General features: G+C 42.2%; 1 protein-coding gene across 5 annotated transcripts in view; it reads right to left on the minus strand.

Annotated features, from left to right (window-relative positions):
- Positions 1-932: 932 nt before the first annotated feature.
- The window catches only part of LOC115170749 (teneurin-3), a 153,144-nt gene continuing 140,035 nt past the window's right edge, over positions 933-14,041 (minus strand). For all 5 annotated transcript variants that reach the window (XM_029727058.1, XM_029727050.1, XM_029727033.1 and 2 more), the window contains 7 exons: positions 13,164-14,038; positions 12,605-12,780; positions 11,938-12,173; positions 10,495-10,791; positions 7,548-9,159; positions 7,152-7,282; positions 933-2,990 (listed from right to left, as the gene is read on the minus strand). In XM_029727058.1, coding sequence (XP_029582918.1) covers positions 2,238-2,990; positions 7,152-7,282; positions 7,548-9,159; positions 10,495-10,791; positions 11,938-12,173; positions 12,605-12,780; positions 13,164-14,038 — 4,080 coding nt within the window. In that variant the 3' untranslated portion in view covers positions 933-2,237. The remainder of the gene's footprint in view (positions 2,991-7,151; positions 7,283-7,547; positions 9,160-10,494; positions 10,792-11,937; positions 12,174-12,604; positions 12,781-13,163; positions 14,039-14,041) is intronic.

Below are 14,041 nucleotides of genomic sequence, written 5' to 3' on the forward strand. Positions count from 1 at the left end.
ATCTTATCCACATATGCTTATCTTGGGTGGCAGGTAGCCTAGTGGTTAGTGCATTGGCCTTGTAACCAAAAGGTTGCAAGATCAAATCCCTGAGCTGACAAGGTAAAAGTCTGTCATTCTGCTCCTGAACAAGGCAGCTAACCCGCTATTCGAATGCTGTTGTTGAAAATAAGAATTTGTTCTTAACTGACTTGCCTAGTAAAATAAACACTACTCTGCTGTAGACACTGTACCACTAGAGAGCAACAGAGGACTGGAAAGACATTATGTGTTGTATGAAATGTGGTCTTTAATTTCCTTTAAAACGAATTATTAATATAGCATAGATCAGAATTACATGGGATTCCTTACAATTAGGCTGGGAACTGCATCACCTGTACATTTTGAAGAAATTTTAATGTTCAACAAATTAGTATCACATTAAGAATTCTTCAAAGGCTTATGCCTATGATTATGTGGGCAGGCTATAATTGAGCCTAAAACTTGTTCAACAGATTTTGTGCCCTGTGATCTGATACAACTCTTAAGGCTTTGATAACATTAGGAAGGGCAAGCAATTATTACAATCCAAAATCTAATTGGAGTTTCCGTTCAGAATTTTACAGAGCGAAGATGACTTATACCGAAACCCTAGGATTATGAAGTTGATAGAAGCCATCAGTGTTAAGGGGTCTTGTCCTGTAAAAAATCCTGGTTTGTTACACTCACAAATCGGTTCTGTCACAATTTAAACAATTTAATTAGAAACTGTTACAAACACCTGACTTCAAAGAGGAGCAGGATTTGGCCGTCTTAATCATTTTAAGGCACACATTTAGGATATGAAGGTCTCATTAAACACTTTCTAAACGCTTTTAGTAAACACCTTTAGTAAAGACTTGATATTTTACGGTACTACCATTTCATTAGAACAAATGACAAATGAAAATGGCTGACTCGAACAAAAGCGTTTTAATCCATGATCTTATTAATTATACAAAACACAAGTTATGATAATAGCTGCTAACATGTATGGATTCTATATTTGGACAAACTTGTTTGGGTGATATGCGTTCATTAATTATTTGTGTTCATTAAATATTTATTGGACAGGGGCCAAGTCACGAGGCATTATGCGTGATCAACAGATTTAAAGGAGCAAATATTTCACTGAATGTGGTATATAGTGATCGTCTGTACCACCTTTAAATATATTTTGTTTTTACTGTTTCTTGACAGAATATTTCATACCTTATGCAACAAAATCTTGCAGAGACTTCTAAATTAAATTTCATAATTCAAAGACACATTTTTATGATGCAATATCCAATATCGTTTCTTCTGTAACATAATACAAAATATATATAAAAAAAAGGTTTTAGATTTTATTTACAAGGTATAAACACAACATAAATTACTCGTTATAATCATCAATGGACTGTTAATCAATTTCATAGAAAACAAAACAATAAAACTCATAATTTACAAAACATGGTGTTCCTGTGCTTGGACAAGACAAGTATCTGTGCCAGACTTCCTTCATACATATTTTGCCCTGATCTCCTACCAAGGCAGAATCTGATACACAAAACAAATATTTTGGGTATTAAAACATGTAACTTGTTATGATGTCCTTTTAAAAGCAACACATAGGGGTATGAGCCAGGGTTTATCAAAGGGAGTGCTTCTCAATTCCGACATGTTAGGTGTGATGGTCACTGAGTGAGACGAAACCTCAAATTGAAAGGTCATTGATTCAAGACAAACATCTGGTAATGGACATTGCCTATTGAAGAGTAAAAATTCATACATCATATTTCCAGAGAAGTGCAGATATATGCGTATGTAAACATTTCATTTCACCTTTAAATACTTTCTTTTAATTTTAAGCAGACAACACTTAGTAAAAAACAGAGACAAAAAAAACCTAAATATTTCCCAAAACACTACTATTTCTCCTGGCTCCTGGTTGAGAGTCCACAGTCCAATCAGTTTGTGCTACAGAGGTACATCTTGTCACTGCCCATATTAAGGTTTGGCATAGTTATACATTTACTCTGTAGTAGTCCCCTGTTAAACAGCATTGCACAGCATTGCTTTCGATCTCATATGATTTACAAAAACACACACCCCACTCGGACATAGCTATATGTAATCTTTGGCCATGCCACTATTGTTGCTTTCGTTCCCACCATCGCCACGCCTCTATTGAAACAGGCCATTCAAAGTCTCTTTGGCAGCAAGTGCACAATAGTTAGTTACCTTTTCCCTATTTCACTTTGCCGTAGGAATTGAATGTTATTAGCGCTGTCCGCTAACTCCGGATATTGCTCGATGGAAAGTGCGTAGTACCCGTCGTACCCCAGCACTTTCCCATTGCTCAGGAGCTGCCTCTTCTCTCCCTCTGTCCATGGGCGGACGCCCTCCTCGCCATCGCGCACCCTCTGCTGTTCCCTGGCCCACACACTCACTAACGCCCTCTGGCGGGCCAACTCAAGCACGCGGGACTTCTCCTCGTCCACCGTGGAGCCATAGCGCACATGCAGCGCAAGCGCCCCACGCCGCAACTCCACGTCTGCGAAGCGCCGAGTCCGGCTGTCCATGACCGTGGTGGACTGGGACACACTGACATTGACGCCGTTCTCCAGGGTCTTGTGGCCGCTGGTGAGGCGTAGCGTCGCCAAGTCGCCGTCGGGCAGGCCGGGCTTGACGAAGTAGTGAGTGTCGCGGCCTTCCACAGTGAAGTGCAGGTCTTCAAGGTAGAAGGCATTGTTGAGGACGGTGGCCACCTTGATGCAGTCCTCGTTGGCTACGTTGAGCGTGTGTGTGTGGGCGGTGCCCTTGTAGATGGCGAACATGACGGCCCTACCAATAGGGGACTGGGCGGCTGAAAACCATAACCAAGGTTTCTCGCCTCGGCGGCCTCGGCCCGCATTGACCTCCGGCAGCCGCTCAAATGTTAGGAGGGCATGCGCCTGTCTGGTAACTTCCTGCTGGACCCCAGAGATGGACTGTAAAGAGAATGCAGTGAAACGTTAATGTCTGAGCATGGCAGAACTTCACACTACAGTCCATTCATGAGCAGAAGCAGGCGTCAAACAGTTTTCATGTGCCTGCAAGATAATTGTATTACCAGGAAGTGAGATAAAGCTACAACAAGGTAAAATGCCGTTGTGGATTTTTATCATATAATGATTACTAGGCAATTTTGACAGCTTAGTAAGCATTGAATAATGATTATGTTAACAATGACAAGTGGTAATGTCACATATGTAGTGTGTATAAATGTCTATGTTTTGCTTATGAATTTGTATTACAATTACAGTATAATTATATCTGTGTTATGAATGTGTACTGCAAGGGCAAATTTAACACATTGTCTTGGACAGCAGAAAACGTTAACTGGATACAATAAATGAAACGTTCTAGATAAGGTATTTGCTACTGTGCCAAATGAATTAAAGAATAAATGGAAACCAATTTGTACTTCTTCCTATGAAAAAGCTGTCCAATTAAATGTGATGCCAATTATTTTTTTTTTTAAAGAAAACAATTGCAGATCAGAAGAGATTACATGCTTTTTTTTCCACTGCTTGTTTGTCATAGTGGTTGATATTCATCCAGCAAACAACTATGCTCTTTTAGATCTCTACATTACTCCCTGTTTGCTAACAAGGCCCTACTTCATAAACGTCTGTCTTATTTAGATCATCTTTAATATTGCAGATAAATTGTGGCTTCTATCAATGAAATTGTATGCATCATTTCCAATCCCCCATATACAAGTGCTCAGAATATGTGGGAACTCCTTCAAGAATGTTGGAAAAGCATTCCTCATGAAGCTGGTTGAGAGAATGCCAGGAATGCGCAAAGCTGTCATCAAGGCAAAGGGTGGCTACTTTGAAGAATCTAAAACACAAAATATATTTTGTTTTGTATAACACTTTTTTTGGTTACTACATGATTCCATATGTGTTATTTCATAGTTTTGATGTCTTCACTATTATTTTACAATGTAGAAAATAGTAACAAATAAAGAAAAACACTGGAATGAGTAGGTGTGTCCAAACTTTTGACTGGTACTGTATATATAATTAAAACATTTAAAAAATATATATTTTTCCCTAACCCTACCACCCTCCCTTAATTGGAGTAAACTAATGGACAAAAATACTTAGGTTTCTACTTCCTGCTTATACATATTATATACATTTTGTGGAAACAGTATATTTTACATTCGTTATCTATTTTAGTCCCATCCTTCAGCTACTCTCAACCGCTCCCATCCCTCTCTGAAGACCATCCAGTTTTGATTACTAGCTGCCATACAGTATATTTTCCCACTGTGCTGTGATGTTTCACAAAAGTTCTGAATCTTTCTATTCTCATAGTTTCTACAGATTGTAAATTAATGATAAACATTTTTGCTAAGAGTATTATTATATTATTGATTGATTGACCATGACTTTTCAAATAACCCAGCAGATCTATTTGCAGATTTGCAGAGTTAGCTTCAAGTAAATGTTCAAATCTTCTACCATTCCTGAACCTGCGACCAAAAACAAGCTACATATGGGCAGCACCAAAACAAGTGATCTAATGATTCTGTCTATTCGCAGCAAAATCTGCAGAGCTAGGATGGTTGTATCCCCCATAAACAGTGGAAGATGGAAGTTTACATAGACAAAGGTTGGAGTCATTAAAACTCATTTTTCAACCACTCCACAAATTTCTTGTTAGCAAACTACAGTTTTGGCAACTTGGTCAGGACATCGAATTTGTGCGTAACACAAGTAATTTTTCCAACAATTGTTTACAGACAGATTATTTCACTTAAAATTCACTGTATCACAATTCAAGTGGGTCAGAAGTTCACATACACTAAGATGACTTTGCCTTTAAAAAGCTTGGAAAATTCCAGAAAATTATGTCATGGCTTTAGAAGCTTCTGATAGGCTAATTGACATTATTTGAGTCAATTGGAGGTATACCTGTGGATGTTTCAAGGCCTACCTTCAAACTCAGTGCCTCTTTGCTTGACATCATGAGAAAATCAAAAGAAATCAGCCAAGACCTCAGAAAAAAATTGTACACCTCCACAAGTCTGGTTCATCCTTGGGAGCAATTTCCAAACACCTGAAGGTACCACGTTCATCTGTACAAACAATAGTACGGAAGTATAAACACCATGGGACCACGCAGCCGTCATACCGCTCAGAAAGGAGACGCGTTCTGTCTCCTAGAGATGAACGTACTTGGTGCAAAAAGTGCAAATCAATCCCAGAACAACAGCAAAGGACCTTGTGAAGATGCTGGAGGAAACAGGTACAAAAGTATCTATATCCAGAAGTAAAACGAGTCCTATATCGAAATAACCTGAAAGGTCTCTGCAAGGAAGGAGCCACTGCTCCAAAACCCCCATAAAAAAAGCCAGGCTACGGTTTGCAACTGCATATGGGGACAAAGATCATACTTTTTAGAGAAATGTCCTCTGGTCTGATGAAACAAAAATAGAACTGTTTGGCCATAATGACCATCGTTATGCTTGATGGAAAAGGGGGAGCCTTGCAAGCCGAAGAACACCATCCCAACCGTGAAGCACAGGGGTGGCAGCATCATGTTGTGTGGGTGCTTTGCTGCAGGAGGGACTAGTGCACTTCACAAAATAGACGGCATCATGAGGCAGGAAAATTATGTGGATATATTGAAGCAACATCTCAAGACATCAGTCAGGAAGTTAAAGCTTGGTCGCAAATGGGTCTTCCAAATGGACAATGACCCCAAGCATACTTCCAAAGTTGTGGCAAAATGGCTTAAGGACAACAAAGTCAAGGTATTGGAGTGGCCAGCACAAAGCCCTGACCTCAATCCTATAGAAAATGTGTGGGGAGAACTGAAAAAGCATGCACAAGCAAGGAGGCCTACAAACCTGACTCAGTTACACAGCTCTGTCAGGAGGAATGGGCCAAAATTCACCCAACTTATTGTGGGAAGCTTGTGGAAGGCTACCCGAAATGTTTGACCCAAGTTAAACAATTTAAAGGCAATGCTACCAAATACTAATTGAGTGTATGTAAACTTCTGACCCACTGGGAATGTGATGAAAGAAATAAAACCTGAAATAAATCATTCTCTCAACTATTATTCTGACATTTCACATTCTTAAAATAAAGTGTTGATCCTAACTGACCTAAGACAAGGAATTTTTACTAGGATTAAATGTCAGGAATTGTGAAAATGTATTTGGCTAAGGTGTATGTAAACATCCGACTTCAACTGTATATAACATTCTATTGGTTGCAAGAATTTTGTATAATAATTGAAATTGAAAAACTCTTAAGTTTTGAATTCGGCGTTGTTTTGTGTATCAGTTCATAAACCATGTGTCATGGAATCGGTACATCAAAAATCTTATCCGAACAATTTTCTCAACCTGTATGGCGCAGCAGTAAATGTTTTAGTCCTTAAATGAAACTGGTATACGTTGGTATTTATCACAATTTTCTTCGGCCAATTTTGATCTTTAATGCAGGGCTGACAGACAAGTTCCTTACCTTCTCCCGTTTCCACTTGCGTCCTCCATTTTTGCCGTAATGCTGCAATCAGTTGGTTGTAATTTTGGATAAGCAGACATTTCCATGTTTTTGTTAACTGCATATCTAACTTTGCTGTTGAAGTATAGACACCCGAGTTGCCTAACTCGTTCAAAGGATTGGTTAACTCTAGGCAACCAAGCTAGGTAAATCTGCTTTAAGTTTTAGTTTTAATGCACTGTATTGCTGGAAAAAAATATAAATACATTTCATCTTAATGTTCTGGTGCCGTTCGGGCAGTTTAAAGTACTGATTGGGGAATTATTTGTGGAGGAATATAACAGTTTTCTGGGTGATTTGTGACATTTTACTTGTCCTTCCCATGACTGTGTTTTTGTATTTTAATGTGTATACTGTATATATGTATATTTTGTGTGTAACGTGTATATTTGTGTTGTATTGTGCAGGGCACATTTGAAAAAGAGACCTAGGTCTCAATACGTCTTCCCTGGTCAAATAAAGGTTAAACATTTTTTTATATAAAGATCAACCTGCTTACTTTACATTTCTCTAATACATGGATCACAAATAACAGGACAATAAAGGAGTGTTTGAAATAATGTAAAATATAAAACCCACCGGTAAATCATCCCAGAGCTGGCTCTTCTTCAGTTCATAAGATGGGTGGGTCAGATCAAACTTTGGGACTGGGTAGCCAGGAATGGTGTTGTGTAGATGGAACCCAAAGGTCACCAGCCAGCTATTCACATCTACATGGGACAAATAAGATCTAGGTCATACTAAATATTTAATGACGTGGTTATGTCAAATAGGAAAAATTGTAACGTTTTATCATAAGTAATGAATGTCTTAGTTGTCATGAATAAGCTGGTAATGCATGCATGATTGTATGCATTACCAGCTTAAGTATGTACAAACATTTTGACATTTGAATAGCACATTTAAATAACATGTTTACACTATGTGCACATTAAATGTTACTAAGTCGAATAAAAGTGACAATAAATATCTTACCTGCGACATACTCTCTCACTTCATGTACTTTGCTGATGGGGTTGTTGTTTCTGAACATGTAGAGATTAAAAGGACCTGGCTCTTTCCCCACTCGTTTCCAGGTGTTGATGTCAGGCACAGTCCACCTGCCGGGCATAATGTCATAGTCCCTCTCACCAAAATGCAGCAATTTGGTCAGTGGTTCATAGAGCCCCCCGTGGAACCCCAGCACCAGTTGAAAGTCCGGGTTGGAGTCAAAGTAGATCTCCCCATACGCCGTGTACTGGACCTGCTTGATCAGGAGGCCATTGCTGGTGAATACGGCCAGAGGGGTTCCGGTGTTGTCACAGGCGATGTAGTACTCCTCTCCGCTGCTGATCTCCTGGGCAAACAGGTGTCCCTGCAGGTCATAGTACAGGGAGGTGATCTCAGAGCTGGAGTGGTTGTAGACATGGGTGATCCTGCTGGGGTAGCTCAGGTCTGCATAGAAGTACTGCAGATGCTGCCCCAGGCTGTTCTTGGTAGACACCCTCCGGCCCAGGCCGTCGTAGCGGTATTGGATGGTCCAGCTGTTGCCCTTGCTGTATACGCGTACCAGGAGGCCCTTGGAGTTGTAGTCGAAGATCTCGGAACCTCGCTGGCGGAGGAAGCCGTCCTCGTCCATGCGGTACTGCACGTCTCCCAGGCGGGTGATGCGGTCGCGGAGGTCGTAGCGCAGAGGGAGCAGGCGGGCGCTGTTGCCTGGGTTCAGTAGGTGGAGGTTGCCATTCAGGTCGTAGGTGTAGCGCCACATGACCTTGTCGTTGAGGTAGACCGTCTGGAGCTGGCCATCTACGTCGTACTCATAGCCGTACTTGGTTGTATTGGCGAATGGCCCAATCTTGATTTCCCTCTTGGTGCATCGTCCCACGTCATCGTACTGGAAGGTGATCCAGTACATAAGGGATCGGAAGATCTCGTACTGAATCTCCTTGATCCGGCCGTGGGCGTCAAAGTGCTTGGTGTAGGTCATGACGGCCGTGGAGATGATCTGGTTGATGTCATAGTAGATGACGCCAAACTTGGCGAACTGCTCTACCTTGCCGGAGATGTCGTCAAACTGGTAGAGGTCGATGGGCAGCGGTGTCTCGTTGATGACGCCCTGCACGCTGGTGACGCGCAGGCTGCTGTCATAGGTGTAGTCAAAGCGGGCGTTGACCATGCCGTCCTCGCTGAAGCGGAAGATCTGCCGGTCAACCAGGGGGCCCACTTGGCGGTAACGGATTGAACAGATGAAGCCCTCGCTCTGCAGGTTGACCGTTTTCAGCACGCCTGCCATCTCGTCGTATGTGAAGCTGACCCGCGTGCTGTCATACAGGACTTCAGCTAGCTTGTTCTGCCGTCGGTACTTGTACAGGATCCGGCGGCCCGTGCCCAAGTGCACCACTCGCTGCAAGAGGCCGTCCTCGCTGTAGTCCACTGCTACAGAAGCGTTGCTCTCAGGCGGGTGGAAGATGTTGCGGTAGTAGCCCACTGAGCGGACTGTGTTCATGGTGTAGCGGGCCACACTGGGCATGGTGACGGCAGATAGCCGGTCCTGAGAGTCAAAGTCGAAGATGTACTGACGCTGGCTATGGAGCAGGAGCACCATCGACTAGAGAAAAGATGAGGAAAGAGAGAAAAAACTAATTATTGTTGTTTTATGACTACAAATAATTATATATTTACCCCACCAGCTCACAAAATAGCCTAAGCAGTTACATCAAACCTACACATGTTTATTTCTGACTCCTAAAGTCCATGGCAACTCAGAGTTAATTCATAATGCACTTTGGATGCTAGAAGTGCTTTCAGTGGACTGCCACCCTTCCTGTGAAAATGCCATGCCCACTCAACCGTCGGTTACTTGAGCTCCTAAAGCTTTTAGTGTGCCTCGTGTTTCTTTGTTGACATGGCCTATCCCTGTCTTGTAATGAGCACAAGGAGGGCCAAGTGAGAGCAAGGAAATCTCTGCATGGTTTTGCATGAGGAAAAGTCCTTGCAGCTGAGCCTTCCAGTAAGTGATCTCACTTATTTTAAGATCTGCGAGGAGTTATGTTCTTAGGGAAGTTCTGCAAGGAGTTATGTTCTTAGGGAAGTTCAGCGAGGAGTTATGTTCTTAGGGAAGTTCAGCGAGGAGTTATGGTCTTAGGGAAGTTCAGCGAGGAGTTATGTTCTTAGGGAAGTTCAGCGAGGAGTTATGTTCTTAGGGAAGTTCAGCGAGGAGTTCTGTTCTTAGGGAAGAGGTGTTAATGAACATAATGAGCAGCTCTAATGTAGGCAAGTACAGTGTGTGTGTGTGTGTGTGTGTGTGTGTGTGTGTGTGTGCGTGTATGTGCGTGTGTGTGTGTGGTTTAGAAGTTCTGCTTAAAACCTCTGAAAAGTAACTAAATGTAATCTAAGTAATCCCCAAAACGAATGATTTATCATGAGATATACAATAACTATAATAGTAATGCTGCATACTCCAAGAAAGGGTCAAATCTCACCTTTCTGGTGTAGGCACGTAAGGACACAAGCTTAAGTACACAGTACAAATATGATAGAAAAATTAAAATATTAACTATTTTATTTGGTCTACTTCCTATTCAACAAAACTGTATGAATAAGGCTTGACATGACTTATGGATGTTCTATATATAGTATAATCAATTTATAAAAGGACTAAATATAAGATTTCACCTTCCTTATAACTGTAAAATACATATTTGCATATTTTCTAAAGGTCTCTCTTGATCAAAACATCTGCCCCCATAGCCATTTTTAAGCAAAAATGTCAGTCGGAAGCGGAACCAGATCCATGCAGGTCCCCAAAGCAGGGAAGAGTTAAGCAAAGCGTGTATGGGGCCTGCATTCCAATACACAATTACTTTCATCATACATTTGTGTTTGTGCATTGAGCGACCAGTGGAGAAACCAAATCATTTTATTGAATCACTTCAACCATCACCTTGTCCAGGTATGTGTAACTCCACGTCTTCCCGTCAGCAAACAATCTGGACACGACGCGTCCCTGAGCGTCGTACTCCAACCGCTCGCTGGTCTGCCCCCTCTGGAGGGAACTGATCTGACCATTGCTGTTCCGGCTGACATTCACGGGAAGCAGCTTACTGCTGGGTACCCACAGCATAGGGTGGCCCGCGCCGTCATAGATAATCTTCAGCAGGAACTTCCTGTGGTCATCGTAAATCTTCTCCATCCTCAGCGTACGGTCGTAATCAACCGACAGAATGTTCCGTCCATTCACCTATTAGTTGGTATGTGTATTGAATCAAAGCCAAGACAAAACAACAACAGACCATAGAGATCATATTAGATTACTAGAGGGGCTATGTCATAAACTCTCAAAGTTCCAGAATGGTATGAAAATGTCAGCCATTGTGGTCAGGGAGAAATCCAAACCAGTCTGAATTACAGTAGAGGCATAGGTGATGCATTTCATTCTCTTACTTAAGCAGGAAAATTAAATTAAGGCATATGATATATCAGTAATTGTATAACAGAATTATTGTCAACATAAAATATTGTCATATAATTATAAATACAGTATACAAAGATTTTATATCAATTTGATTTATAAATAGCCTCTAAAATATATGTAAGCATACCATAAATGTCTTAATGTTGTCTTCTTGGAAAGCTGTAAGTGTTATAATATGTTACAATATCAGTGCAATATCATTTACAACTTGTCCTATCAACAACTGATTTCAGCCAGTGTATGGCTATGCATTGACTGCATTGTTTGAATGAAATGTTGGTCTATTGGCAGTTAATTTGACAAATTATTGGCTAGGTAGCTCCCAACTCCCTTACCAAAATGGTTGACCTCGTATACCGTCATAAGAAGGTTCATGTCCATTCTAGTAGTCTAATTCCTAATTCTATGCAACAGACTTTGAAGTCACAGAGTCACAGAGAGTGCACTTATTATTTTGTCTGGTGACCTAAAACCAGCATTTAGTGTGATTGCCGCTCTTTGGCAGTCAGTGAGGAGATGAACAGCTCCTTCAAGGGCTTCATTAAACTGAGAGACACTGGCATTTGCTCAGAAACGATTAAACCCAAAATTGCTGTTAAGGAAAGTAACTACCCAAGTTAAGTTCATAACGTCAATTGTAAATCTCATTGGCAGGTTCTGGAGAAGAATACTGGCAGTATAGGGTATTGGGAACTTGGAAGCAGGTACTATTTTACTGCATTTAATTGAAATCAGGTATGCTCATATCTCACACGCAACTCCAGGATTAATCATTGATGCATTCAGGGAGGCATTTACATTATTTTGCTGTAGGCCTACACTTCAGGTAAGTGTCACAGTTAATATACAGTAAGTTAGTGAACAACATGTCTTACAGATAAATGAAACTCTGAATAATAAAGTGAAACTCACCCTTAGCTTGCGCCCAAAAACAATGACTTTGCCCCTGGTTTGCTCCTTGCGGAAGCGCCACTCAACCAGATTCTGCCCACTCTCCCCTGGCAAACTCATGTTACGCCGTGCCACGGTGGGGTTGGCAGTGCCCGCCAGGATGTGAGGCTCAGTCTGGTAGTGGGTGTCCATTCCGTTGGCATAGGTGATCCTCAGAGAGTTATCATAGCCAACCTGATAACTGCTTCTACATTGATCTGAACATTTTAAAAGACAGGTCCATAAATTAGAACATTCTACTAAGTATTGTGACTATAAATCATTGTTGTGGATACTCAGGGAAATCTTGCCGCCTATATAAAAAAAAAAAAATACCCACTGGTAGAGAAATGATTAACATTTAAAAAATAAATATAGAACTACAACAAATGGAAGAATTAAATAAATAGCTCAATACAGTGGACAAAAAGTTAAAATACAAGGTTTCTGCTCACCCCACACACTGAGGAAGTAATCATTTACACTGTCTTCTGTCAAACACGCTCACCCATAATGATACATGACTTAAGCTTACTCAACATTGCCGTGACGACCCAAGCAACAATGACAATTAACTACTTTCAAAATGGCCATTTGAACTGTTTGTACTTGTTTCAGCAAGACAGAGAGGAGGAGATGTGTGGCTTACCCTGAGCCAATGTATAGAAGGCACGAATGGTGGAGGTATTGGTGGTAATGCTAATTTCCTCTTCAGTCAAGGAGCTCTCAATGTCCACGGTCAAGGCCCTGTAGATGTCTGTGTACACGTTGTTCACTGTTCCGGTGGGGAACGTCACGTTCATTAGCCTGCCTTCGCTGTCATAGCTGAAAGATAGATGGAGAAGTTAATGTAAAGGTGATGATTATGATTCATGAATGTTTGCATTGATGCATGGTGTCATTTCTTTCAGAGTATGTAGGCAACATCAAAGGGTCAAAATATGACACTGTGGGCAAATTTTCCAGTGTGTGTCAATCTGAAGGAAGTCACTGTGACTGCCACCAATTTCACATCAAGATGAAAATATAATATCAATTGAAGTAAATTTTAAGTGCAAAGCAGCAACTTATTTAGCTTACCTTATGATCAATGACTATTTCTTCATATTACTCAAATGTAATTATCTAGTCAGAGTCTCATCACCCCAAAAAGTGAAGGTCTATTCTGCCATTGCAGGAATCAGACCCTCTTACTTCTGTATACTCACTCGTAGAATGTGGTCCAGCCGATTTCAGAGGTCTTGGTAGCCAGCAGGCCAGTGTTACCATGGTAGGTGAGCAGCACCAGTTCCTGGCCCTGAGCCATCAAGGTCTTCAGCCCACCGTTGGTCCCCATGGTCAACCAGATGACCTGGTTGTCAGGGGCGACTATGCGCACAGGCATGCGGTTAGGGTCGCGGCGGATTCTCAGGGTGTTTCCGTTGTTATCGGTCATGGCGGTAACGTCGTTCTCCGTGCTGTAGCTGAAGGTATACTTGAAGTCACCCGTCATGAGGTTGGCGGTGTGTTGGTGGGTACCGTTGGTGTCAAAGACATACACTTCCTGGGCGTCCGGCGACGCCACCTCGAAGGTGTTGGCGTTGGAGGTCAAGGCAGGCCCGTTCCTACTGACCGCCCGGATGCGGATGTTGCCCAGGTCTGCCATATACAGGGTGCCATCGGGCGCCACGACAAGAGAGGACGGTGCGTTGAGACGAGCGTCTTTGGCGTAGCCATCACCCGTCTGGTAACAATCGCAGTTAACATCATTCTTACAGTCGCAGTCGGACGGCGACCCCACCAGATGGGTTATTTCACCATCGACAGATACAGTTCGGATTCGGCTCAGCTTCCGCTCATCAGTTTCGGCGATGAAGATGGCGCCGTGGTAGGACATGGCGATGGCCACGGCAGACTCCAGGGGCGTCAGTGCTGCCCTTTGACCTCCGCGGTCCATCCCGGCCAAAGGGCAGTGAATGGGCCGGCCTGCTGCAATGCTGACCTGGCCATTCTCAGTGATTCGTAGGACCACATTGTTGTCCAGGACGTACAGGGAGTTATCCATGGGGCTGACCGCTAGGTCGGTAGGCCACTCCAGGAGCACCTG

Source organism: Salmo trutta, chromosome 3 (genome assembly GCF_901001165.1).
Source record: "Salmo trutta chromosome 3, fSalTru1.1, whole genome shotgun sequence".
Lineage (NCBI taxonomy): Eukaryota > Metazoa > Chordata > Actinopteri > Salmoniformes > Salmonidae > Salmo > Salmo trutta.